This window comes from Anomaloglossus baeobatrachus, chromosome 11, assembly GCF_048569485.1.
Source record: "Anomaloglossus baeobatrachus isolate aAnoBae1 chromosome 11, aAnoBae1.hap1, whole genome shotgun sequence".
NCBI lineage: Eukaryota > Metazoa > Chordata > Amphibia > Anura > Aromobatidae > Anomaloglossus > Anomaloglossus baeobatrachus.
This window is the reverse complement of record NC_134363.1, coordinates 29,721,684-29,746,637: the sequence shown is the minus strand read 5'-3', so window position 1 is coordinate 29,746,637 and position 24,954 is coordinate 29,721,684. Positions and strand designations below refer to the sequence as shown.

Sequence of the window (24,954 nt, the reverse complement as noted above, 5' to 3'; positions counted from 1 at the left end):
TGCCCCTCCCCCTGTAGATGCATAGGATGTCTCTCTGCCCCTTCCCCTGTAGATGCATAGGATGCCTCTCTGCCCCCCCTGTAGATGTGTAGGATGTCTCTCTGCCCCTCCCCCTGTAGATGCATAAAATGCCTCTCTGCCCCTCCCCCTTTAGATGCATAGGATGTCTCTCTGCCTCTCCCCCTGTAGATGCATAGGATGTCTCTCTGCCCCTCTCCCTGTTGATGCATAGGATGTCTCTCTGCCCCTCTCTCTGTTGATGCATAGGATGTCTCTCTGCCCCTCCCTCTGTTGATGCATAGGATGCCTCTTTGCCCCTCCCCCTTTAGATGCATAGGATGTCTCTCTGCCCCTCCCCCTGTAGATGCATAGGATGTCTCTCTGCCCCTCCCCCTGTTGATGCAAAGGATTTCTTTCTGCCCCTCGCCACTGCTGATGAATAGGATGCCTATCTGCCCCTCCCCCTTTAGATGCATAGGATGTCTCTCTGCCCCTCCCCCTGTAGATACATAGGATGCCTCTCTGCCCCTCCCCCTGTAGATGCATAGGATGTCTCTCTGCCCCTTCCCCTGTAGATGCATAGGATGTCTCTCTGCCCCTCCCCCTGTAGATGCATAAGATGTCTCTCTGCCCCTCCCCCTGTAGATGCATAGGATGTCTCTCTGCCCCTCCCCCTGTAGATGCATATGATGCCTCTTTGCCCCTCCCCCTGTAGATGCGTAAGATGTTTCTCTGCGCCTCCCCTGTAGATGTGTAGGATGTCTCTCTGCCCCTCATCCTGTAGATGCATAGGATGTCTCTTTGCCCCTCCCCCTGTAGATGCATAGGATGTTTCTCTGCCCCTCCCCTGTTAATGCATAGGATGTCTCTCTGACCCTCCCTCTGTTGATGCATAGGATGCCTCTCTGCCACTCCCCCTGTAGATGCATAGGATGCCTCTCTGCCCCCCCTGTAGATGCGTAGGATGTCTCTCTGCCCCTCCCCCTGTAGATGCCTCTCTGCCCCTCCCCCTTTAGAGGCATAAGATGTCTCTCTGCCTCTCCCCCTGTAGATGCATAGGATGTCTCTCTGCCCCTCTCCCTGTTGATGCATAGGATGTCTCTCTGCCCCTCCCTCTGTTGATGCATAGGATGCCTCTCTGCCCCTCCCCCTTTAGATGCATAGGATGTCTCTCTGCCCCTCCCCCTGTAGATGCATAGGATGTCTATCTGCCCCTCCCTCTATTGATGCAAAGGATTTCTCTCTGCCCCTCGCCACTGCTGATGAATAGGAAGCCTCTCTGCCCCTCCCCCTGTAGATGCATAGGATGCCTATTTGCCCCTCCCCCTTTAGATGCATAGGATGTCTCTCTGCCCCTCCCCCTGTAGATGCATAGGATGTCTCTCTGCCCCTCTCCCTGTAGATGCATAGGATGTCTCTCTGCCCCTCCCTCTGTTGATGCATAGGATGCCTCTCTGCCCCTCCCCCTTTAGATGCATAGGATGTCTCTCTGCCCCTCCCCCTGTAGATGCATAGGATGTCTATCTGCCCCTCCCTCTGTTGATGCAAAGGATTTCTCTCTGCCCCTCGCCACTGCTGATGAATAAGAAGCCTCTCTGCCCCTCCCCCTGTAGATGCATAGGATGCCTATTTGCCCCTCCCCTTTAGATGCATAGGATGTCTGTCTGCCCCTCCCCCTGTAGATGCGTAGGACATCTCTCTGTGTCTCCCCCTGTAGATGCATAGGATGTCTCTCTGCCCCTCCCCCTGTAGATGCATAGGATGTCTCTCTGCCCCTTCCCCTGTAGATGCATAGGATGCCTCTCTGCCCCCCCTGTAGATGTGTAGGATGTCTCTCTGCCCCTCCCCCTGTAGATGCATAAAATGCCTCTCTGCCCCTCCCCCTTTAGATGCATAGGATGTCTCTCTGCCTCTCCCCCTGTAGATGCATAGGATGTCTCTCTGCCCCTCTCCCTGTTGATGCATAGGATGTCTCTCTGCCCCTCTCTCTGTTGATGCATAGGATGTCTCTCTGCCCCTCCCTCTGTTGATGCATAGGATGCCTCTTTGCCCCTCCCCCTTTAGATGCATAGGATGTCTCTCTGCCCCTCCCCCTGTAGATGCATAGGATGTCTCTCTGCCCCTCCCCCTGTTGATGCAAAGGATTTCTTTCTGCCCCTCGCCACTGCTGATGAATAGGATGCCTATCTGCCCCTCCCCCTTTAGATGCATAGGATGTCTGTCTGCCCCTCCCCCTGTAGATGCGTAGGATGCCTATCTGCCCCTCCCCCTTTAGATGCATAGGATGTCTCTCTGCCCCTCCCCCTGTAGATGCATAGGATGTCTCTCTGCCCCTCCCCCTGTAGATGCATAGGATGCCTCTCTGCCCCTCCCCCTGTAGATGCATAGGATGTCTCTCTGCCCCTCCCCCTGTAGATGCATAGGATGTCTCTCTGCCCCTCCCCCTGTAGATGCATAGGATGCCTCTCTGCCCCTCCCCCTGTAGATGCATAGGATGTCTCTCTGCCCCTCCCCCTGTAGATGCATAGGATGTCTCTCTGCCCCTCCCCCTGTAGATGCATAGGATGCCTCTTTGCCCCTCCCCCGTAGATGCGTAAGATGTTTTTTTGCCCCTCCCCTGTAGATGCGTAGGATGTCTCTCTGCCCCTCCTCCTTTAGATGCATAGGATGTCTCTTTGCCCCTCCCCCTGTAGATGCATAGGATGTTTCTCTGCCCCTCCCCTGTTGATGCATAGGATGTCTCTCTGCCCCTCCCTCTGTTGATGCATAGGATGCCTCTCTGCCCCTCCCCCTTTAGATGCATAGGATGTCTCTCTGCCCCTCTCCCTGTAGATGCATAGGATGTCTCTCTCTGCCCCTCCCCCTGTTGATGCAAAGGATTTCTCTCTGCCCCTCGCCACTGCTGATGAATAGGAAGCCTCTCTGCCTCTCCCCCTGTAGATGCGTAGGATGCCTATCTGCCCCTCCCCCTTTAGATGCATAGGATGTCTGTCTGCCCCTCCCCCTGTAGATGCGTAGGATGCCTACCTGCCCCTCCCCCTTTAGATGCATAGGATGTCTGTCTGCCCCTCCCCCTTTAGATGCATAGGATGTCTGTCTGCCCCTCCCCCTGTAGATGCGTAGGATGCCTATCTGCCCCTCCCCCTTTAGATGCATAGGATGTCTGTCTGCCCCTCCCCCTGTAGATGCTTAGGATGCCTCTTTGCCCCTCCCCCTGTAGATGCGTAAGATGTTTCTCTGCCCCTCCCCTGTAGATGTGTAGGATGTCTCTCTGCCCCTCCTCCTGTAGATGCATAGGATGCCTCTTTGCCCCTCCCCCTGTAGATGCGTAGGATGTTTCTCTGCCCCTCCCCTGTAGATGCGTAGGATGTCTCTCTGCCCGTCCTCCTGTAGATGCATAGGATGCCTCTTTGCCCCTCCCCCTGTAGATGCATAGGATGTCTCTCTGCCCCCCCTGTAGATGCGTAGGATGTCTCTATGCCCCTCCCCCTGTAGATGCCTCTCTGCCCCTCCTCCTGTAGATGCGTAGGATGTTTCTCTGCCCCTCCTCCTGTAGATGTGTAGGATGCCTCTTTGCCCCTCCCCCTGTAGATGCGTAGGATGTTTCTCTGCCCCTCCCCTGTAGATGCGTAGGATGTCTCTCTGCCCCTCCTCCTGTAGATGCATAGGATGCCTCTTTGCCCCTCCCCCTGTAGATGCATAGGATGTCTCTCTGCCCCTCTCTCTTAGATGCGTAAGACATCTCTCTGCCCCTCCCTAATAGTTGACATGGAAGACGCTGAGACCATGATTTCTGGCAATATGATACCTTGGTCTGAACACTGACACAGCTGCTTAACTCAGGTCAGTTCCCCATTGGACATCAATGTTATTATAAACCACCTGCTCCTTCATCCTGCACAAATCCTTGTCACGCAGTGTGTACCGGGGTTCCGCCAGGTATAAGGGGACTCCCAGAAAGCGCCACAATACATAAGGTACAACAGGAACAGAATACAATGGTAGGTCCTGGCACTAGGGAGAGGGTACCCTCACCTGATACTGATCCCTGCATTCCCTAGAATTTTAAGATGGGTCCTTCCCCCATATGTCGATCACGTGCCTGCACTTCCTAAGCCCTTGCTGGCCCTGAACTTTGTCCCGCCTAGTGAAGGCCAGCAAGATGCTAGTCTTCCTATTGACAAACAGGGGAGAAAAACACAACAAATTAAATTTTGGCAGGAACTTCTCAGATGCAACTGAACCAACACCTCAGCTTCCTCCAGAGATAGGTTCCTTCCAAGTGGACAGCATAAGTATGAGCTATAGCCGGCATAGAAAGGAGTGATGAGCAGATATTTACAGCAGAAGGGAATGGCTGTAGCTGAGGTTACAACAACCTGTTATGAATCGTAACTCCTTCAATGGCAAAGGGAATTAAATGCTCCAACGCAGGGTAAATAAAGAGTAGGCACTAAAGTGGACCTTTAGGCTATGTTCACACACTGCGTTTTTTACCTGCGTTTTTGGTCCGTTTTTGCTGCAGAAATTTTTTGAGAAATTCTTGTCACCTTTCTGCAGACATTTCCCAGCAAAACCTATGGAAAAAAAATTAGCTGTGCGCACACTGCATTTTTTTCTTAAGAAAATTCTTTCAGTAGATTTTCTTAAGAAAAAAAATGAGCATGTCACTTCTTTTCTGCAGCTAAGTGCATTATTTCACTCCATTGACTGTAATGTAATCATGAAATAGCGCAGGAATAACGCAGGTAGCAAGTGATGTGCGTTATTCCTGTGTTATTCCTGCGTTATACCCACATTATTTTGCGTTTTCGGGACATATTGTACATCCCTGCCCTGCGTTTTGCAGGGAAGTGATGTCACTAGGACAGGAAGAGGAAGAAGAAGAGAAAAAAAAAACGTGTGCTCCACTGTATTTTTACTTCCAGCCCTGTAAGCACACAGCAGCAGCCTGGTATTCTCAGGCTGGGGAGGGCGAGGGACAGGGTTAATGCCCCTCCCCCTCCCGCAGCCGAGAATATTAGCCGCAGCTGCCCCGGGACTGTCGCATCCATTATGCGGCAGTACCGGAGTGTCCCGGCTCTTCCAGAAGCCGTGATGCGGTGGCAATCCAGGTAATAAGGAGTTAACGGCAACCAATAGCTGCCGCTAAGTCTAAGATTAGTAATGGCAGTATCTATGACACGGCCGTCACTAATCTGAAAGTGAAAGTAAAGAAACACACACACCGAAAAATCCTTTATCTTGAATAAAAGACAAAAAGCCCCTCTTTCTCCAGTTTATTAACCCCTCCCAAACACACAGCTCCGACGTAATCCACAGCGATGTCCCGCGGCGCTCCCAGCCCTGCTCCAGACGCGTGTGACAGTTCTCCACACAGCCTCGGTCAGGAAGCGAGTGCTGAATGCGGCTCCTGAGCGAGGCTGCGGGTAACTACAGGACATTTCTCATGGCCGGTAATGTGAACACACTACCGGCCGCAAGAACTGCAGTGTGTGTGGGGGGAAACATCATAAATAAAGCTGGAATATCTATCCCTTTATTATCTATTCATCTATCCATCCACCCATCCATCTATCTATCATCTATCTTTCTATATTATCTATCTATCTATCTATCCCCCTAATATCTATCTCTATCTATCTATTCCCCTAAATATCTATCTATCTCTCTATCTATCTATATCTATCTATATCTATCTATATCTATCTATCTATCTATCTATCTATCTATCTATCTATCTATCATCTATCTATCTATCTATCTATCTATCTATCTATCATCTATCTATCCCTCTATTATCTATCTAACTATTCCCCTAAATATCTATTATCTATCTATCTATCTATCCCTCTATCTATCTATCTATCTATCTATCTATCTATCTATCATCTATCTATCTATCTATCATCTATCTATCCCTCTATTATCTATCTAACTATTCCCCTAAATATCTATTATCTATCTATCTATCTATCTATCCCTCTATCTATCTATCTATCTATCTATCTATCTATCATCTATCTATCTATCTATCATCTATCTATCCCTCTATTATCTATCTAACTATTCCCCTAAATATCTATTATCTATCTATCTATCTATCTATCCATCCATCCCTCTATCTATCTATCTATCTTTCCCTCTATCTTTCCCTCTATCTATCTATCTATCCCTCTATCTATCTATCTATCTATCTATCTATCTATCTATCTATCTATCTATCTATCCCTCTATCTATCCCTCTATCTATCTATCTATCTATCTATCCATCTATCTATCCTTCTATCTATCTATCTATCCCTCTATCTATCTATCTATCTATCTATCTATCTATCTATCTATCTATCTATCTATCTATCTATCTATCTATCCCTCTATCTATCTATCCCTCTATCTATCCCTCTAGCTATCTATCCCTCTATCTATCTATCCCTCTATCTATCTATCTATCTATCTATCTATCCCTCTATCTATCTATCTATCTATCTATCTATCTATCTATCCCTCTATCTATCCCTCTATCTATCTATCTATCCCTCTATCTATCTATCTATCTATCTATCTATCTATCTATCTATCTATCCCTCTATCTATCTATCTATCTATCTATCTATCTATCTATCTATCTATCCTTCTATCTATCTATCTATCTATCTATCCCTCTATCTATCCCTCTATCTATCTATATATCCCTCTATCTATCTATCTATCTATCTATCTATCTATCTATCTATCTATCCTTCTTTCTATCTATCTATCTATCCCTCTATCTATCTATGTATCTATCTATCTATCTATCCCTCTATCTATCTATCCCTCTATCTATCCCTCTATCTATCTATCTATCCCTCTATCTATCTATCTATCTATCTATCTATCTATCCCTCTATCTATCTATCTATCTATCTATCCCTCTATCTATCCCTCTATCTCTCTATCTATCCCTCTATCTATCTATCTATCTATCTATCTATCTATCTATCTATCTATCTATCTATCTATCTATCTATCTATCTATCTATCTATCTATCCTTCTATCTATCTATCCATCTATCTATCTATCTATCTATCCCTCTATCTATCTATCCATCTATCTATCATCTATCTATCTCTGTATTATCTATTTTTTTTTAATTTTCAACGTGCTTTATTGATGTAAAGGCATTAAAAAACGCAGGGAAAAACCTGAAAAAAAACGCAACGAAAACGCAACGAAAATGCACCAAAAACGTGCCAAAAACGCACCTGCGTTATTGGTGCGTTTTTTAACGCAGGTGCACTAATCCTTCACTCTCAAGAAATTTCTTAAGAAAAATAATTTTTCTAGTGTGAACATAGCCTAAATCAACATTATGCTGTGACCTTCTAATTCCAGATTTCTCTGAGATCACATCTCCAGTTTCCTCCAGAGATTGGTTCCTTCCAAGTGGACAGCATAGGTATGAGCTATAAAGGGAGATAGGACCCTGCTTCACCTTATAGGTGCTCAGGGTAAAAAAACGATATTAATAAAGAAGAGAGAACTCCGGCACTCTACCTCAATGTAGTCAGACAAGAAAAAGGTTGCTTTTTATATATGTATTTTTTATTGAAAAAAAATTCATGCATATATGATGTCCAAAAATATTTTTGGACATCATATATGCATGGATTTTTTTTCAATAAAAAATACATATATAAAAAGCAACCTTTTTCTTGTCTGACTACATTGAGGAAGAGTGCCGGAGTTCTCTCTTCTTTATAGGTATGAGCTATAGCCGGCATAGAGAGAGGAGTGAGGAGCAGATATTTATAGAAGAATGGAGTGGCTGCAGCTGAGGTTACAACTACCTGTTAGATCACTGCAGGATTGAAAGGAACCTTAACCCCTTCAGTGGCAGAGGGAATTGAATGCTCCAAGTCAGGGTAAATGATGAGTGCGCACTAAAGCGATCAACAATACGCTGTGACCTTCTGATCCCAGATCACATCAGGCCATGTCACACTCGTGAAAATCTTTTGAAGAAGTAATTATGAAACCTGCGTCAAGGGGTTCCAGTGGTATGTGCTCTGCAGTAACTAACCTTTCTTTTGTACAGGTTCTTGCAACTTTTGGCTCTGCAAAATTTGGGCACCTGGCCATATTCCCCTCAGCCATTTCATAGCAGGAGCAGCTTTTTTTATGCATAACCTGTTCTATGCGCATAATATTATTTTCCTTCCCTGCAGGGTCCATGTTCTCCAATTAACACTATAATTTCTGCTTTGCAAATGTTTGTGCTCCCAGCTCTACTCCTTCAGCCACTCGGCAGCAAGAGCGATCATGCTAATGTCACACTTTATGGAGCGTAATTCTATTATGTGGTTCTATGCACTTTATTTTTAAACAACTATTGCTTTTTACTGGGTCCCCTATTAATACTAAATCTCTAAATGTGAACATTTTAATATATTTCCCTTTAAATTTACTAAATAAAGGATTTTTATATTTTTAATGTGTTGTATTTTATTTGTATCGGATATACAAGTCGAGAAGATAAAAAGATTTTGTATCTCCACCTCTCAGGAAAAAGCTTTGAAGACTAGTGTAGCTCCAGCATCCATGCAGAGGCGTTGACTTGTTCACCACCCTGGCTGGGTCGCGTCCTCCCCAACTCTCCCCCGTCCATCCATGTGTGCTGCTGCCTCCTACTCCTCACAGGGCCTGTGCACACTGCCCAGGTCTCCCAGGAGTGTGGTTAGGGAGCGTACGTACATCAGTCCTCCTCTTAAAGGGCTAGCATGCCATTTCATTGAAATGCCTAACAGCCTATGGCTGAGAGGTTCTGTGTATTTATGGCACCCTCCCATTAGGGGAGGTGCCTGCATAACACATTCAGTTAGTTAGTATACCAGTCTGCTAGGTAGTTGTCAAGTCCCGTTACCTCTGTGTCTGTTTCCTGTCCCTGCAGTGTCCACCATTCCTGTCTGTACACACCTGTCCTGCATGCCTCAGTCACCCCACCTATACCCGTTTATTCCTGAGTCCTTCACCTGCCCTAAGGGGTCAGCTGCAACAGTCTCGGTTGCTGACCTGGAAGTTGTACCCTGCATCGACCTCGCAGAAATCGCTTAGTTAAACCCCTCCCGCTAAAGTGTAAGCCCGGGTCCCCCCCATGGTCTAGTGGGTCCACTAACCCCGCTCACTTCCTCTACAGTGGCCGTGAGTATTACAACTAGATTTATTGACTCCTTTAAATGTAATATGGCTGCTGCCTTTGAAAAAAAAGTCCCTATATACATCGGACTAGCGTTGGCCGAACCCACTGATAATAACATTTTGCATTTAGGTATTAGAGGGCCATATAATGGAAATATGTTTTCTAACATATGTATATAAGGGGAAATTTGAGAACGATATGGTATGCAAAGACGTACAAATTTATAGTCTAAAAAATATCCTGAAATTATCCAGTTTTTGCCTGTCACTTCCTGTTTTCTTCAGCTTTGCAGCATAGAATGTGACATGTTCAGCAGAGCTATCTCATTACCATTAATAGGCGGGGTCTACAAGGTCATTTCAGTTTAGAAAAAGTATTTTTATTTTCCTTTGAGGGCAGGATACTGAAGAATTATATCTCTATTCTTGGTTTATACCCCAAACCACATTGATGTGATGAATGTCATGATTTTCAAATTGATTTCAGCTTGAAGCACTTTGATAGTTCATGGGCACCCGGGTATGTTATTGAATTAAAATCTATTGTGTGGACACTAAAAATCAAACTGCTTTTATTTACAATCATTAAAGGGGTTCTCTATGACTTTAACATTGATGGCTTATCCTTAAGGGGGCTTTACACGCAGTAACATGGCTAGCGATGTCGCTCGTGAAAGCACCCGCCCCCGTCGTTTGTGCGTCACGGGCAAATCGCTGCCCGTGGCGCACAATATCGCTAGTACCCGTCACATATAGTTACCTTCCTAGCTACGTCGCTGTGGCCGGCGAACAGCCTCTTTTCTAACGTGGCAGTTTGTGCAGCATCACAGTGACGTCATACGGCAGGCGTCCAATCAAAGCGGAGGGGCGGAGAGCAGCCGCATGTAAGTCACACCCACCTTGTTGCTGGAGGACGCAGGTACGGTGTTGTTCCTGGGGTGTCACATGTAGCGATGTGTGTTGCCTCAGGAACGATGAACAACCTGAGTCCAGCACCAGCAACGATATTTGGGAAATGGACGACGTGTCAACAATCAACGTTTTAGTGAGTATTTTGCATCGTTAGCGGTCGCTCGTACGTGTCACACGCTGCGACGTCGCTAACGAGGCCCGATGTGCGTCACGAATTCCGTGACCCCAACGATGTCTCGTTAGTGATGTTGTTGCATGTAACGGGGCCTTTAGGATAGGTCATCAATGTCGGATCGGTGGGAACGTGGTACCTTGCACCATTCTAAACAGCTGTCCCCAATGGTCAGCTGCACAGTACATCTCTATCGATAGAAAAGTGGTCACGGTCAGGTACTACACATCCGCCTCCTATAGATTTGATTGAGGTGGATATGCAGAACCCGTCTACAACCACTATACAGTTTACAGAACTCTGCAGCCCCGCAACTGAGCAGTTATGGCCACCACCGATAGCGAGCCAGGGGTCGCACCCCCACCGATCGGACATGGATGACTTAGCCTAAGGAGAGGCCATCATTGTGAAAGTCCCAGACAATACCTTTACTATGTTGATGCACTGGTCCTGAAGAAGAGGTATATCCTCGAAACGCGTAGACCGATGGAATAAAAGAATACGTTTATAACATCAACGTGCTACATCTTCATTTTGGCTGATGCGCGGCATTAACCCCCTCTTCACTCTGATTTGTATGCACATCCACGTGGGGCTGCAGCAGACGCCATCATCCTATGCTCTATCAGTGGTTGTGACTATCACAACCTTTTCAGGTGAGTGTATTTTTCCTGATCTACCTCACTGATCTGTTGGTATTACACTATCAGCGCTTCTTATTTTTCAGTTTATACCTTTAAGACGTAAGCATTGCTCTACATAATAAGTAGATATCAATGTGCCATAAAGTTACCTGCACCCTGCGAAACAGTTGGGCAAGGCTGTTACTCCAATAAGAACGCTCCAATTTTTACATTTAAGACACAAAGGAACATTACTCCACCACTATCAATCATTCCTCTTGGATTCGGCACCAGGCTAGACAAGCGAGAAGTAAAAATAAGACTAATACTGTTGTTTTAGGAACATGACGCCCGGCTAAAACAAACAAGAAGTAAAATTAAGACAAGGATACAGTTGTTTCAGGAGCACGCCGTCCTGGTGAGGTTGTTGACTTTGTACAGCAAAGGAAAGCATATTTTCATATTCTCCTAGTAAACAGATTAAGAAATGCAAGATTGGAACACAATGGAGTCTTAAAGAGGTTGTCCACTTAACATTGATTGCCTATCCTCATCATGTTAGTTCGTAATGTAGGGATGCAGTAGTAATGGAGATCCCAAAGGGACTGAAGGTTAACCGGTTCTTTACTCCCACAGGTGGTAAGCTGTAGTGTGGTGCTGGTTACAGGGGTCCCAGGTTCCCTTCGTCCAGTGCTGGCTCCGTTGGTTTTGTCTCTGGCACCTCGTAATTGGGGGTCCCCGTGGCGTGAAGCTGTTTGGGGTCTCTCCCTGATTCTCTTTCTCCTTCTGCTGCTGGCCCGTATGACAGGTGGTGTGAACCGATGCGGGGCCAGACCTTCGTGTCGCTCCCTGGTTCCCTCTCTGCCACTGTGTCCCGGACACTCTGGTGGTGATGAACCGTGAAAGTCCCCGTCACCTGCAGACTTGCCAGATGGGCCTGAAACTTCCACCTGGCCTAGGTCTCTGTACCCTGTGGTGCCTTGGTCCCTGGAGATCCTGTTACTCGACTCCCTGGCGATCACTCTTTATGTGCCAACTAAGAGCACCTCAGGCCCTTGCAGTGGACCTGAGCCTGCACACATACATCTGTCTTGAGTAAAAAAATTACATTTGTACCAAAACGTTTTAGAGGTAAGGAGTCCTTCTGTATGTAGTTTTCCATCCAAATTTTGAGGTCATGTTTTCTTCTATCTTCTATATTGTATTTAGACATTTATCAGCTCTCAGTGTGCTTTTGGAACCAATACATTGAGCTGGTCTGTGGCCATCAATTTGATGGGCAGGCCTATAGGTTGGGTACCATATTGTCACAATGTAGCTCCTTCTTCGAAAAGTCGGAAACTTTGAGGTCCTGTTTTTTGCGATCTTCTAGATTGTATTTAGACATTTATCAGCTCTCATAGTGTTTTTGGAACCAATACATTGAGCTGGTCTGTGGCCATCAATTTGATGGGCAGTCCTATAGGTTGGGTACCATATTGTCACAATGTAGCTCCTTCTTCGAAAAGTCGGAAACTTTGAGGTCCTGTTTTTTGCGATCTTCTAGATTGTATTTAGACATTTATCAGCTCTCATAGTGTTTTTGGAACCAATACATTGAGCTGGTCTGTGGCCATCAATTTGATGGGCAGGCCTATAGGTTAGGTATCATATTGTCACAATGTAGCTCCTTCTTCGAAAAGTCGGAAACTTTGAGGTCCTGTTTTTTGCGATCTTCTAGATTGTATTTAGACATTTATCAGCTCTCATAGTGTTTTTGGAACCAATACATTGAGCTGGTCTGTGGCCATCAATTTGATGGGCAGGCCTATAGGTTAGGTATCATATTGTCACAATGTAGCTCCTTCTTCGAGAAATCGAAAAACTTTGAGGTCCTGTTTTTGTTATCTTCTAGATTGTATTTAGACATTTATCAGCTCTCACAGTGTTTTGGAACCAATTAATTGAGCTGGTCTGTGGCCATCAATTTGATGGTCAGGCCTATAAGTTGGGTATCATATTGTCACGATATAGCTCCTTCTTCAAGAAGTCGGAAACTTTGGTAAAAAACAAAAAAACATTGAAAGAGTTAACTTAGCAGCTCACAAACACATGAAGTTTGCCCTGACACAAAGAAAACAAGGACACGTGATTGTTTGCGTTAAACAAGATTAATGGCACGGCCAACATTTCACCGTATAAATACAATATACTTAGGGATCCCAAATAAAGAAAATCATATTTCATACTGACTCGATAGCGTCCTTGACTTGGCCATGATGAGGTCCTTGATTGTCTCTATAACCATCTTCTGTGCCATTTTATGGACAGGTAAGAGCTCTCAAAAGTATTTATAAGGATACGTTGACTTTTCCTCTTATAATTGGAATGCACCATGCAGATATTTTACCGGATTGTGTGATCGGATGGCTCTTTTCAGACCTTTGGGACTGCAGAAGCCAAATATTGTCTTTTCCCACTCAACCATGACGCAAGTTGTGACGCACATCTATTGAGCATGGTGTGTGGAGCCCCAACCCTTGTCCTAATCTCTTATTCGGCAGCCAAATATCAGGTTTTAGGCTTTCCGAACCGTAAAAGTCATCATTTGCTTCCTTGGCGCAAGAGTCATATAAACAGTAGCTAAACTTATCTGTTTTGTTATTGCAAGCACGAAGCGTATGTGAATTTATTCGGATAGAAGTAAGCAAAAATGGCTAATAACTAATGCTGCGTGACTGATAGAGAGAGGTATTTGTAAAGCAGAGTGATAGGGTCAGTTGTGGAAATTAAAGGGTTAACACCGCGTTGCAGGAACAAAGGCTTCAAAGGTTCAAGTTATATTTTTATTCCACGCGTTTCGGAGCTGGTAAGCTCCTTCCACAGGATAAAATCACAAATGGACAATTGTGACTTATTCCTGAAGAAGGAGCAGCAAGGTGTTAGGATCAGTTGTGGAAATTAAAGGGTTAACACCACGTTGCAGGAACAAAAGCTTCAATGGTTCAAGTTATTTTTTTTTATTCCACGCGTTTCGGAGCAGGTGAGCTTCTTCCTCAGGATAAAATCACAAATGGACAATTGTGACTTATTCCTGAAGAAGGAGCTCTCCTGCTCGGAAACGCATGGAATAAAAAAGGTAACTTGAAACTTTAAAGTTTTTGTTCCTGCAGCGTGGTGTTAACCCTTTAATTTCCACAACTGACCCTAGCACCTTGCTGCAGGCACAAAAACTTCAAAGTATCAAGTCTCTTCTTTTATTCCACGCGTTTCGGAGCAGGAGAGCTTTTTCTTCAGGAATAAATCATAATAGTATGTTTGCGATTTCATCCTGAAAAAGGAGCTCTCCTGCTCTGAAACACGTGGAATAAAAAAAAAAATAACTTGAAACTTTGACGTTTTTGTTCCTGCAGCACGGTATTAGGATCAGTTGTGGAAATTAAAGGGTTAACACCGTGCTGCAGGAACAAAAATGTCAAAGTTTCAAGTTACTTTTTTTTATTCCACGCGTTTTGGAGCAGAAGAGCTTCTTCTTCAGGATAAAATTGCAAATGTGCAATTATGATTTATTCCTGAAGAAGGAGCTCTCCTGCTCCGAAACGCGTGGAACAAAAAAGTAACTTGAAACTTTGAAGACTTTGTTCCTGCAGCGCGATGTTAACCCTTTAATTTCCACAACTGACCCTAACACCACGCTGCAGGCACAAAAACTTCAAAGTCTCAAGTCTCTTCTTTTATTCTACGCATTTTGGAGCAGGAGAGCTCCTTCTTCAGGAGTATATGATAATTGTACGTTTGCGATTTCATCCTGATGAAGGAGCTCTCCTGCTCCGAAACGCGTGGAATAAAAAAAGTAACTTGAAACTTTGACATTTTTGTTCCTGCAGCACGGTATTAGGATCAGTTGTGGAAATTAAAAGGTTAACACCGCGCTGCAGGAACAAAAATGTCAAAGTTTCAAGCTACTTTTTTTTATTCCACGCGTTTTGGAGCAGGAGAGCTGCTTCTTCTTCAGGATAAAATCGCAAATGTGCAATTATGATTTATTCCTGAAGAAGGAGCTCTCCTGCTCCGAAACGCGTGGAATAAAAAAAAGTAACTTGAAACTTTGACATTTTTGTTGCTGCAGCGCGGTGTTAACCTTTTAATTTCAACAACTGACCCTAACACTGTGCTGCAGGCAATATGTGGCACTATTGTTCATCTACATACTCACTGAAGAGACAAGTTGCATATTTCCCAAAGGAGCATTGTAACTTAAAGTCTCCTCACTACTGGCATGCTGGAATGGTGTGTCAGTCTCCGCAAGGAGAATAGCTTCCCACTTAGACAATTAAAATATGAAATACTTATAAGAAGTCCACAAGATTTCTCTTGAAGGTGGGAAGGGAACTCAAATAAAGTAACAATCCAGCAGGTTCCATACTCCTGACCATGGGGAGAACCTGCACAGTGCAGGTTCCCTACTCCTGACCCAGGGGAGAACCTGCACAGTGCAGGGTGCCTACTCCTGACCATGGGGAAAACCTGCACAGTGCAGGTTCCCTACTCCTGACCCAGGGGAGAACCTGCACAGTGCAGGTTGCCTACTCCTGACCATGGGGAGAACCTGCACAGTGCAGGTTCCCTACTCCTGACCCAGGGGAGAACCTGCACAGTGCAGGGTGCCTACTCCTGACCATGGGGAAAACCTGCACAGTGCAGGTTCCCTACTCCTGACCCAGGGGAGAACCTGCACAGTGCAGGTTGCCTACTCCTGACCATGGGGAGAACCTGCACAGTGCAGGTTGCCTACTCCTGACCCAGGGGAGAGCCTGCACAGTACGCTGATATATGGTCTGCAGAGCACTGGTCTAGAAATGGTATTACCATTTTATGGTCACCATATGGTGAACTAATTATGATTAATGATCAGTTTGGAGCTATTTTCACTACTGTATATGCTGGTAATATTATGTTATAATCTGGAGTTTTTTGTCTGTTATATTACTAAAGCTTATAAAGCAATATTATCTATTTATATAATTGCCTTATTCTGTCTGTCTGTCTGTCTGTCTATTTGTCTGTCTGTCATGCTCCAAAATTGTGTCCTTACGGTGACACAAAGCTGATTGGCCGCTGGGCTCGCCATGGCCCCGCCCCCCCACACGGATTGGCCGCTCGCCCAGGCTGCGCCCCCACACGGATTGGCCAGCCGCTCGCCCAGGCTCCGCCCCCCACAGATTGGCCTCTCGCCCCGGCACCCTGCAGGCATTGGCAATTCGGCCACGCCCCGCCCCCCTCACGCAATGCACGCTAGCTCTGGCCCCGCCCCCTCCCTCCCCCCGCGCATTCCCCGAACTGACACGGCTGTCACGGAGGTGAGTACTGTACTCCCCCCCCCCTCCCCCCTCCCCCGCGCATTCCCCGAACTGACACGGCTGTCACGGAGGTGAGTACTGTACTCCCCCCCACCCCCACCCCCCCCCGGCCCCCGCTCGCACGGGAGTGGTGTGGATACGTTGGTAACCATGCTCGCATGGTTACAAGCGCATCAAGGTCCTGCTGCAGCGGAAGATCCACACGCACACACATAACAGCAGACACACAAACATACACACACATCAGATCACACTCACTCTCACACACACCTCACACACACCTCACATCGCATCCACACACTCACAGCATCCGGCGATATCGCTTGCTTCTCGGCCTCGATACTGTGCTGTTGTGACCTTCAAGGACCTGACGGAGGATCACATGGCCAGAGGCATGTGGTATCTCCGGATGTTGTGAGTGTGAGCGCGTATGTGCGATATCGTCAGTGTCTGTGTGTGTGAGTGGATGCGATCGGGTGTGTGTGAGTGTATGCGATCGGGTGTGTGTGAGTGGATGCGATCGGGTGTGTGTGAGTGGATGCGATCAGGTGTGTGTGAGTGGATGCGATCGGGTGTGTGTGAGTGGATGCGATCGGGTGTGTGTGAGTGGATGCGATCGGGTGTGTGTGAGTGGATGCGATCGGGTGTGTGAGTGTCGGCAGAGGAGCACGGCGTGCTGGAGGAGGCTGGGAGCAGAGAGGCTGATCATGGGGAAGGCTGGGAGGGGGTGGCTGATGCTGGGGGAGACTGGGAGGGGAAGGCTGATGCTGAAGGAGGCTGGGAGGGGGAGGCTGGGAGGACGGAGGCTGGGAGGAGAGAGGCTGATCCTGGGGAAGGCTGGGAGAGGGAGGCTGATGCTGGGGGAGGCTGGAAGGAGAGAGGCTGATGCTGGGGGAGGCTGGAAGAAGAGAGGCTGATGCTGGGGGAGGCTGATGCTGGGGGAGGCTGGGAGGAGAGAGGCTGATGCTGGGGAAGGCTGGGAGGAGAGAGGCTGATGCTGGGGACAGAGAGGAGAGGCTGATGCTGGGAGGAGAGACGCTGATGCTGGGATGAGAGAGGCTGATGCTGGGAGGAGAGAGGCTGATGCTGGGGGAGGCTGGGAGGGGGAGGCTGATGCTGGGGGAGGCTGGGACGAGGGAGGCTGATGCTGGTGGAGGCTGATGCATGGGGAGGCTGATGCTGGGGGAGGCTGGAAGGAGAGAGGCTGATGCTGGTGGAGGCTGATGCTTGGGGAGGCTGATGCTGGGGGAGACTGGGAGGGGAAGGCTGATGCTGAGGGAGGCTGGGAGGGGGAGGCTGGGAGGAAGGAGGCTGGGAGGAGAGAGGCTGATCCTGGGGAAGGCTGGGAACGGGAGGCTGATGCTGAGGGAGGCTGGAAGGAGAGAGGCTGATGCTGGGGGAGGCTGGAAGGAGAGAGGCTGATGCTGGTGGAGGCTGATGCTTGGGGAGGCTGATGCTGGGGGAGACTGGGAGCGGAAGGCTGATGCTGAGGGAGGCTGGGAGGGGGAGGCTGGGAGGAAGGAGGCTGGGAGGAGAGAGGCTGATCCTGGGGAAGGCTGGGAAGGGGAGGCTGATGCTGAGGGAGGCTGGAAGGAGAGAGGCTGATGCTGGGGGAGGCTGGAAGGAGAGAGGCTGAGGCTGGGAGGAGAGAGGCTGATGCTGGGGAAGGCTGATGCTGAGGGAGGCTGGGAGGGGAAAGCTGATGCTGGGGAAGGCTGGGAGGACGGAGGCTGGGAGGAGAGAGGCTGATCCTGGGGAAGGTTGGGAGAGGGAGGCTGATGCTGGAGGAGGCTGGAAGGAGAGAGGCTGATGCTGGCGGAGGCTGATGCTGGGGGAGGCTGGAAGGAGAGAGGCTGATGCTGGTGGAGGCTGATGCTTGGGGAGGCTGGGAGAGGGAGGCTGATGCTGAGGGAGGCTGGGAGGAGGGAGGCTGGGAGAGGTAGGCTGAGAGAAGAGAGGCTGATGCTGGGGGAGGCTGATGCTGGGGGAGGCTGGGAGAGGGAGGCTGATGCTGGGGGAGGGTGGGAGGAGGGAGGCTGGGAGGAGAGAGGCTGATGCTGGGGAAGGCTGGGAGGAGAGAGGCTGATGCTGGGGACAGAGAGGAGAGGCTGATGCTGGGAGGAGAGAGGCTGATGCTAGGATGAGAGAGGTTGATGCTGGGAGGAGAGAGGCTGATGCTGGGAGGAGAGAGGCTGATGCTGGGGGCAGAGAAGCTGATGCTGGGGGCAGAGAGGCTGATGCTGGTGCAGCATGGGGGATGGAGCACGATGGGGGGGTGCGCAGCATCGGGGATGGAGCATGATGGGGGGGTGCGCAGCATCGGGGATGGAGCACGATGGGGAGTTCACAGCATGGGGGATGGAGCACGTTTGGGAGTGCGCAGCATGGCGGGTGGAGCACGTTTGGGAGTGCGCAGCATGGGAGATGGAGCACGATGGGGAGTTCGCAGCATGGGGGATGGAGCACGTTTGGGAGTGCGCAGCATGGCGGGTGGAGCACGTTTGGGAGTGCGCAGCATAGGGGATGGAGCACGATGGGGAGTGCGCTGCATGGGGGATGGAGCACGATGGGGAGTGCGCTGCATGGGGGATGGAGCACGTTTGGGAGTGCGCACCTCCCTCCAACACACACACACACACACACACACACGCGCGCACTGCACAACACACCACACACCACACACACACACACTGGGAACCACAAACAACTGCCCTACACAGACACCCACACACACAGACAACGCTGCACACACACAACACCCAACACACAAACACCGCGGCACACACAAATATACGCACATACCATGCAACACACACATTGCACAAAACATACCTCCCCCCAAAACACACCACACACACACAAACCGCGCAACACACACACAACGCTACAGACACACAGTGCTCCACAAACAATGCAACACACGCAACACACATACAACACCGCTCTCACCCCCCGTCACACCCAGACAACACCCAGAACATGTACAGCCCCTACACAAACACTTGGTAACTACACACAACAACATCTATATATATATATAACAAAAATCATACATGAACTACACAATACGTAAATTCTAGAATACCCGATGCGTAGAATCGGGCCACCTTCTAGTTGGTAATATTGATCTTGTAGTGACGCGCCACAGGGCTATGGGGTACTCGATCCTGGGCAAAATATTTACGGGAATGCTGTGCCACGGGTGTGTAATGGCCGTTTCCCGGTTCCGTGACACTGGGGGTTGCCTGAAAGGGGGTTATATACAAGGGAGAGATAATAGAATTTATGTCATGATGCCACTTGTAAGTTGCAGCCAGGTAGATGGAGCCGCACAGTTTCTCGCCACTGGGGCTGATGTTAATGGCAGCCTGGATGTTGGGCCCTCCACAAGTATGGCTGAGGCCCCAGGGGGTAGGTGGTTAAGTTAGGCATGGAAAGAAGGTAGGTCACACAACGGGTTGCCGTGTAACTGGTTTCTTTGTTCAGTGTTGGGACTGCTGGTACCCTGAGGAAGGCTGGTTTTCACCTCTGGTCTCCTTAGTCCCAGTGCTGGTGTGGTAACCTGGTGGCTTCTTTCCCCTGCACTTCTCTCTAGTTGGTGGGTCCCCATGGCTTGAAACGTCTGGAGGTCCCCTCCTGTTTGTCTCTCAGTCTCTGGTCCGTACGGCGGGCAGTTTGAACCCTGTAGGGTCGGTGTTCGGTTCCGGTCCCTGGTTCTCCCGTCACTGCTGGTGCCCCCGGATTTTACGGTCAGTGAGGTCCTGGATGGTCCCCTCACTGTGTAGATTTTATCAGGTCTGCCTGGAGCATTTGCCTGACCTACGGCTCTGTACCCCGTTGGTGCTATGGTTCTGAGAGTACTCCCCCGTACTTCTTCGGCAACCACACGCCTGCGCCTGACAGGTCACTGCTACACAACCCTGTCAGTCTGGTAAGTCCGTCTCCTTCTACTTCCACTTATTGACTGTCTGACCCTTCCTCCCTGGTTGTCGTCTAGTGGACTGGATCGGCTCCACCCCTAGTGGCCATCCATTGGGTCCATACCAAGTCTGTCACCAGTTGTTGGGAAGGGGAAAACAGGGACTATTATGTGTTTTGGTGTTATCGGCACTGGTCTTCCAGATCCCTGGGGGTAGGCCCTGTATCTTTGACAGGATGCAGTACTTTGTAGCCCCTGATGTCATCAGGGGCGCTACAGTAGCAAATCTTGATTTCCTCCAGGCAGGGTAATTTTAGTAACAGAGACCCCAATCTGGGGCTGTGGGGGGTGAGGTCAGAACTGAATTTTAGTTCCAGTCTGCCCCTAAGCCCTGTCTTTAATTTTTTCTGTTGATTTTCTTTTAGGTGATGCCCTGTGTTGTCAACAATGTAAGGCGGTCGGTGAAGACTGCTCCGGAAAGACGGTTGAGTGTGAAAATGAAAATGACGTTTGTGCTCAGGCAATTGAGTACGACCGTGTTGGTAAGTGGGACCAAAAAAACCCCGAACTATACCTACTAATTTTCTTGGTGTGCCTTAAACGTGTGTGCAGGAAAATAAGTGTCTATGATTGGAAGCTGGTAAGAACTCAATCCACTACCGGAAAAACTGTCCACTTCCAGGTGTTTTTAACTTTCAGTTCCTTTAGTTCTGAGTCTCTTCATGTGCCCCGTTCTACTTCACCTTGTTCCCTTATTAGTTTTAGTTTCCTGCAAGACTCGATAATGGCCCATCTCAATAAGGCGATAATCTGCAATGAGCATTCGTTACATCGCTCATTCCTTGATTATCGGCTTGTGTACATGTGTCACACAGGGATATGGGGTACTCGGTCCCGGGCAGTGTATATCTTGGGGATGTCACTTTGGTGGCCGTTGCCCGGTTTTGTGCCCTGGGCCCTTTTTGTAATGGGGTGTATTTACAGGAGATTATATTAGTGTTCACACGTGATGCCACTTGCGGTGTTGCGGCTATGTATATGGAGCCGCCGCTGCACAATGTCCACTACTGAGGCTGGTGTTAATGGCAGCCTGGATGGTAGACCCTCCGCAAGCAGGACCGTGCCCCAGAGGATGGGTGATGTGACAGGTGTCAGAAGAAGGTAGTCGACACAGATGGTTTAGTGCAACTGGTTCTTTACTCACTTTCTGGTGATAACTGGTTACCCGAGGCTGGCTGGTTTCACCTTCAGTCCCCTTTGTCCCAGTGCCAGTGTAATAAGCTGGTATCTTCTTCCCCTGCACCTGTCTCTTGTTGGTCGGTCCCCGTGGCGTAGAGCAACTGGGGATCCCTGTCCGGTGCATTTTCCACTGCTGTCTGTATGACGGTAGCGTGAATCCTGTGGGGTTGGAGTCTCTGGTCCTGTCCCCGGCTCCTTCTTTGCTACTGAGTCTCGGATTTTTAGGGTCTGCGAGGTCCTTGATGATCCCCTCCCTGTGCAGGGGTTATCAGGCCTGCCTGGAGCTTCTGCCTAATCTAGGGTCCTGTACCCCGTTGGTGCGTAGTTCCGGGAGTACTCCACCGTACTCCCAGGCAACTACCCTCCTGGGCACCAGGTTACTGTCCTCTCCAAGTCAATGCGTCTCCTCACGTCCACCTTCACTCCTCAACTCTCTACTCAGAGTGACAAACTGTCCACTGTCTGCCCCTCCCACCTGGTCAACTAGTGGACTGGACAGGCTCCACCTCTAGGCGGCCATCCATTGGTCTGACCCTAGCCTTGTACTGTACTATGGGGGAATTGTTGGGGAACACTGGGATTACCTGGCGTTTTTGTGTGTTACCGGCACTGGTATTCCGAGGGCCTAGGGGGTAGGCCCTGCATCCCAGTGAGGATGCAGAGCCTTGTTGCTCCCTGATGGCTTCAGGGGCGCTACGCTTGCCGGAAATCACTTGCATATTGATCAAAATATTCTTTCATTGGGTGATCGGATCATTTCATGATGGAGTTAAAATTACTTTTATTAGCAGCATATCGTCCCATGTAAACAGTAGAAGTTCTGCCGATAACAATGAGCTTCTATACACTGAGAACAATTAACATTTATTCTCCGAAGATAGCAGTAGTAGTAGTGCTCACTCATCACTAGTTACGAGTACTGAGCACCCGAGCATGGTAGTGCTCGCTCATCACTAGTTATGAGCACCCGAGCATGGTAGTGCCCACTCATCACTAGTTACCAGTACTGAGCACCCGAGCATGGTAGTGCCCGCTCATCACTAGTTACGAGTACTGATCACCCGAGCATGGTAGTGCTCGCTCATCACTAGTTATGAGCACCCGAGCATGGTAGTGCTCGCTCATCACTAGTTACGAGTACTGAGCACCCGAGCATGGTAGTGCCCGCTCATCACTAGTTACGAGTACTGAGCACCCGAGCATGGTAGTGCCCGCTCATCACTAGTTACGAGTACTGATCACCCGAGCATGGTAGTGCCCGCTCATCACTAGTTATGAGCACCCGAGCATGGTAGTGCCCGCTCATCACTAGTTACGAGTACTGAGCACCCAAGCATGGTAGTGCCCGCTCATCACTAGTTACGAGTACTGAGCACCCGAGCATGGTAGTGCCCGCTCATCACTAGTTACGAGTACTGAGCACCTGAGCATGGTAGTGCCCGCTCATCACTAGTTACGAGTACTGAGCATCTGAGCATGGTAGTGCCCGCTCATCACTAGTTACGAGTACTGAGCACCTGAGCATGGTAGTGCCCGCTCATCACTAGTTAAGAGCACCCGAGCATGGTAGTGCCCGCTCATCACTAGTTACGAGTACTGAGCACCCGAGCATGGTAGTGCCCGCTCATCACTAGTTACGTGTACTGAGCACCCGAGCATGGTAGTGCCCGCTCATCACTAGTTACCAGTACTGAGCACCCGAGCATGGTAGTGCCCGCTCATCACTAGTTACGAGTACTGAGCACCCGAGCATGATAGTGATCACTCTTCACTAGTTACGAGTACCGAGCACCCGAGCATGGTAGTGCCCGCTCATCACTAGTTACGAGTACTGAGCACCCGAGCATGATAGTGACCACTCTTCACTAGTTACGAGTACCAAGCACCCGAGCATGGTAGTGCCCGCTCATCACTAGTTATGGTACTGAGCACCTGAGCATGGTAGTGCCCGCTCATCACTAGTTACGAGTACCGAGCACCCGAGCATGGTAGTGCCCGTGACTCGCCCACCCCAGGGCTATGGGACACCCGGTGCCGGGCCGGACTAGTCCGGTGGCAGTCAGTGGTGGCTGGGCCCGGCTCCGTGGCCCTGGTGGGTGTCAGTAGAATATGTGGCTTGCTTGTTAATGGTTGTGTTCGTGACGCCACCTGTGGTATGCGGCTATTAAGCCGCCGCTGCTGTGTGAGGCCTCCAGGATGGTGTTATGGCAGCAATGGTGATACTGCTCCCCACAGGTGGAGCAATGCCCGGGGCACAGTTGGTGCTTGTGAGTGTCTATGCAGCTGAAATAACAGAGACCACTTCAAGGGTGCAGTTCAAGCTCTTTACTCACAGTTCTTGTCACAGCTGTAGGGACCCTTGGACTGCTGGGACCACTGTCAGGGACCTCCGCCGTTTCTGGGTGAATCTGAGAGTGAAAGCCGGTGCCCTTCTCTTGGTGTCTCTTTCTTCTGCTGTCTCCCTTAGCCTTGCCTTTGTTAGGGTGGACCTGGCTTGGCCTCCACTACAGCCTTCAGGCTGGGGGGTTACCTGTCGGCTGATTACCCCTTTTCTGAAGGTCTGCTATGGGTTCTGGCCCTGGGAGTTTACAACGTTCCCTGGGCCTCGGTTTTTACTGTTTGGAGATTGTCTTTGCACTCCTCCAGTCTCTAGGGACCGTCCCCTGTCGCAGCTTAATCACTCCACCGATGTTAATGTGGAACAGGCCACCGCACCCTGCAACTACCCGTGGCGCCTCTAGGCCCTCTCTTCGGTACCTAACAAGGACTGCTCGTGGTACCTCCAGGACTACCCGTGGCCCTGCGACTCCTTCTGTCTCTGCGTGGTGTCACCTGGACCTCTGGGTCCCAGGTTCTTCACCAGGAAGCGTCTCCTTCTGGTTGTCTGCTCCTGACTGACTTGGAGCCTTTCTTTCCTTCTTTCTTTCTTTCTTTCTCCTTGCCTGCCTCCAGCAGGCCTCCTCCTCCCTCCTTCGTCTCGTTCTTCTTCTCCAACTACATGCTGGCTCCTCACTCTTTCACTCCCTGAGGTAAACTGAAACTAACTCGACCTTCCTTTCTCTATCTGCTCTCTGGTGGCTCCTCCCACCTCCCCAGTTGCTAAGCTACCACCCTATGGGAGCAGGGATGGGTCTTACAGCCCCTCTCAGCATGCAGCATGGGAGGGTTGCCTGCCACTTTCCCTGGTCCCAGTATGTACCTAACAATGGGTGTAGTGTGGATTTACCAGGGGACCGGTGTTCACTCCCTTCCTCACCCAGAATGGGGCATCACACCGCTGATGGGGTGCAATGACCTGTGGCGACGGAAGCCTCAGGGGCGCCACACTCCCCCACAGCAAATCCCAGCACGTCCTCGGGCTGAAAAACAACAAAAACATGTGAAGAAACTGCAAAACATTTTTGTATGCAAAACATGAAACAATAAAACATTTCTTCCCTTTATGGGAGGCACATATCAGTAAACGTTGCGAACTTCTTATAAAGAAACTATGTGTGCACTTTCAGTTCATTGCACAGTTTGGGCACTTCCCCCATAATTCTGGTAGGGGGCACAACGGGTGCAACTAT

At 49.1% G+C, this 24,954-nt stretch overlaps 1 protein-coding gene across 1 annotated transcript in view; it reads left to right on the top strand.

Moving 5' to 3' along the window:
* The first annotated feature begins 13,114 nt into the window (after positions 1-13,114).
* LOC142256545 (phospholipase A2 inhibitor and Ly6/PLAUR domain-containing protein-like) overlaps positions 13,115-24,954 on the top strand; it is a 29,490-nt gene continuing 17,650 nt past the window's right edge. The window contains exons 1-2 of the mRNA XM_075328302.1: positions 13,115-13,198; positions 20,572-20,688. Coding sequence (XP_075184417.1) covers positions 13,144-13,198; positions 20,572-20,688 — 172 coding nt within the window. The 5' untranslated portion in view covers positions 13,115-13,143. The remainder of the gene's footprint in view (positions 13,199-20,571; positions 20,689-24,954) is intronic.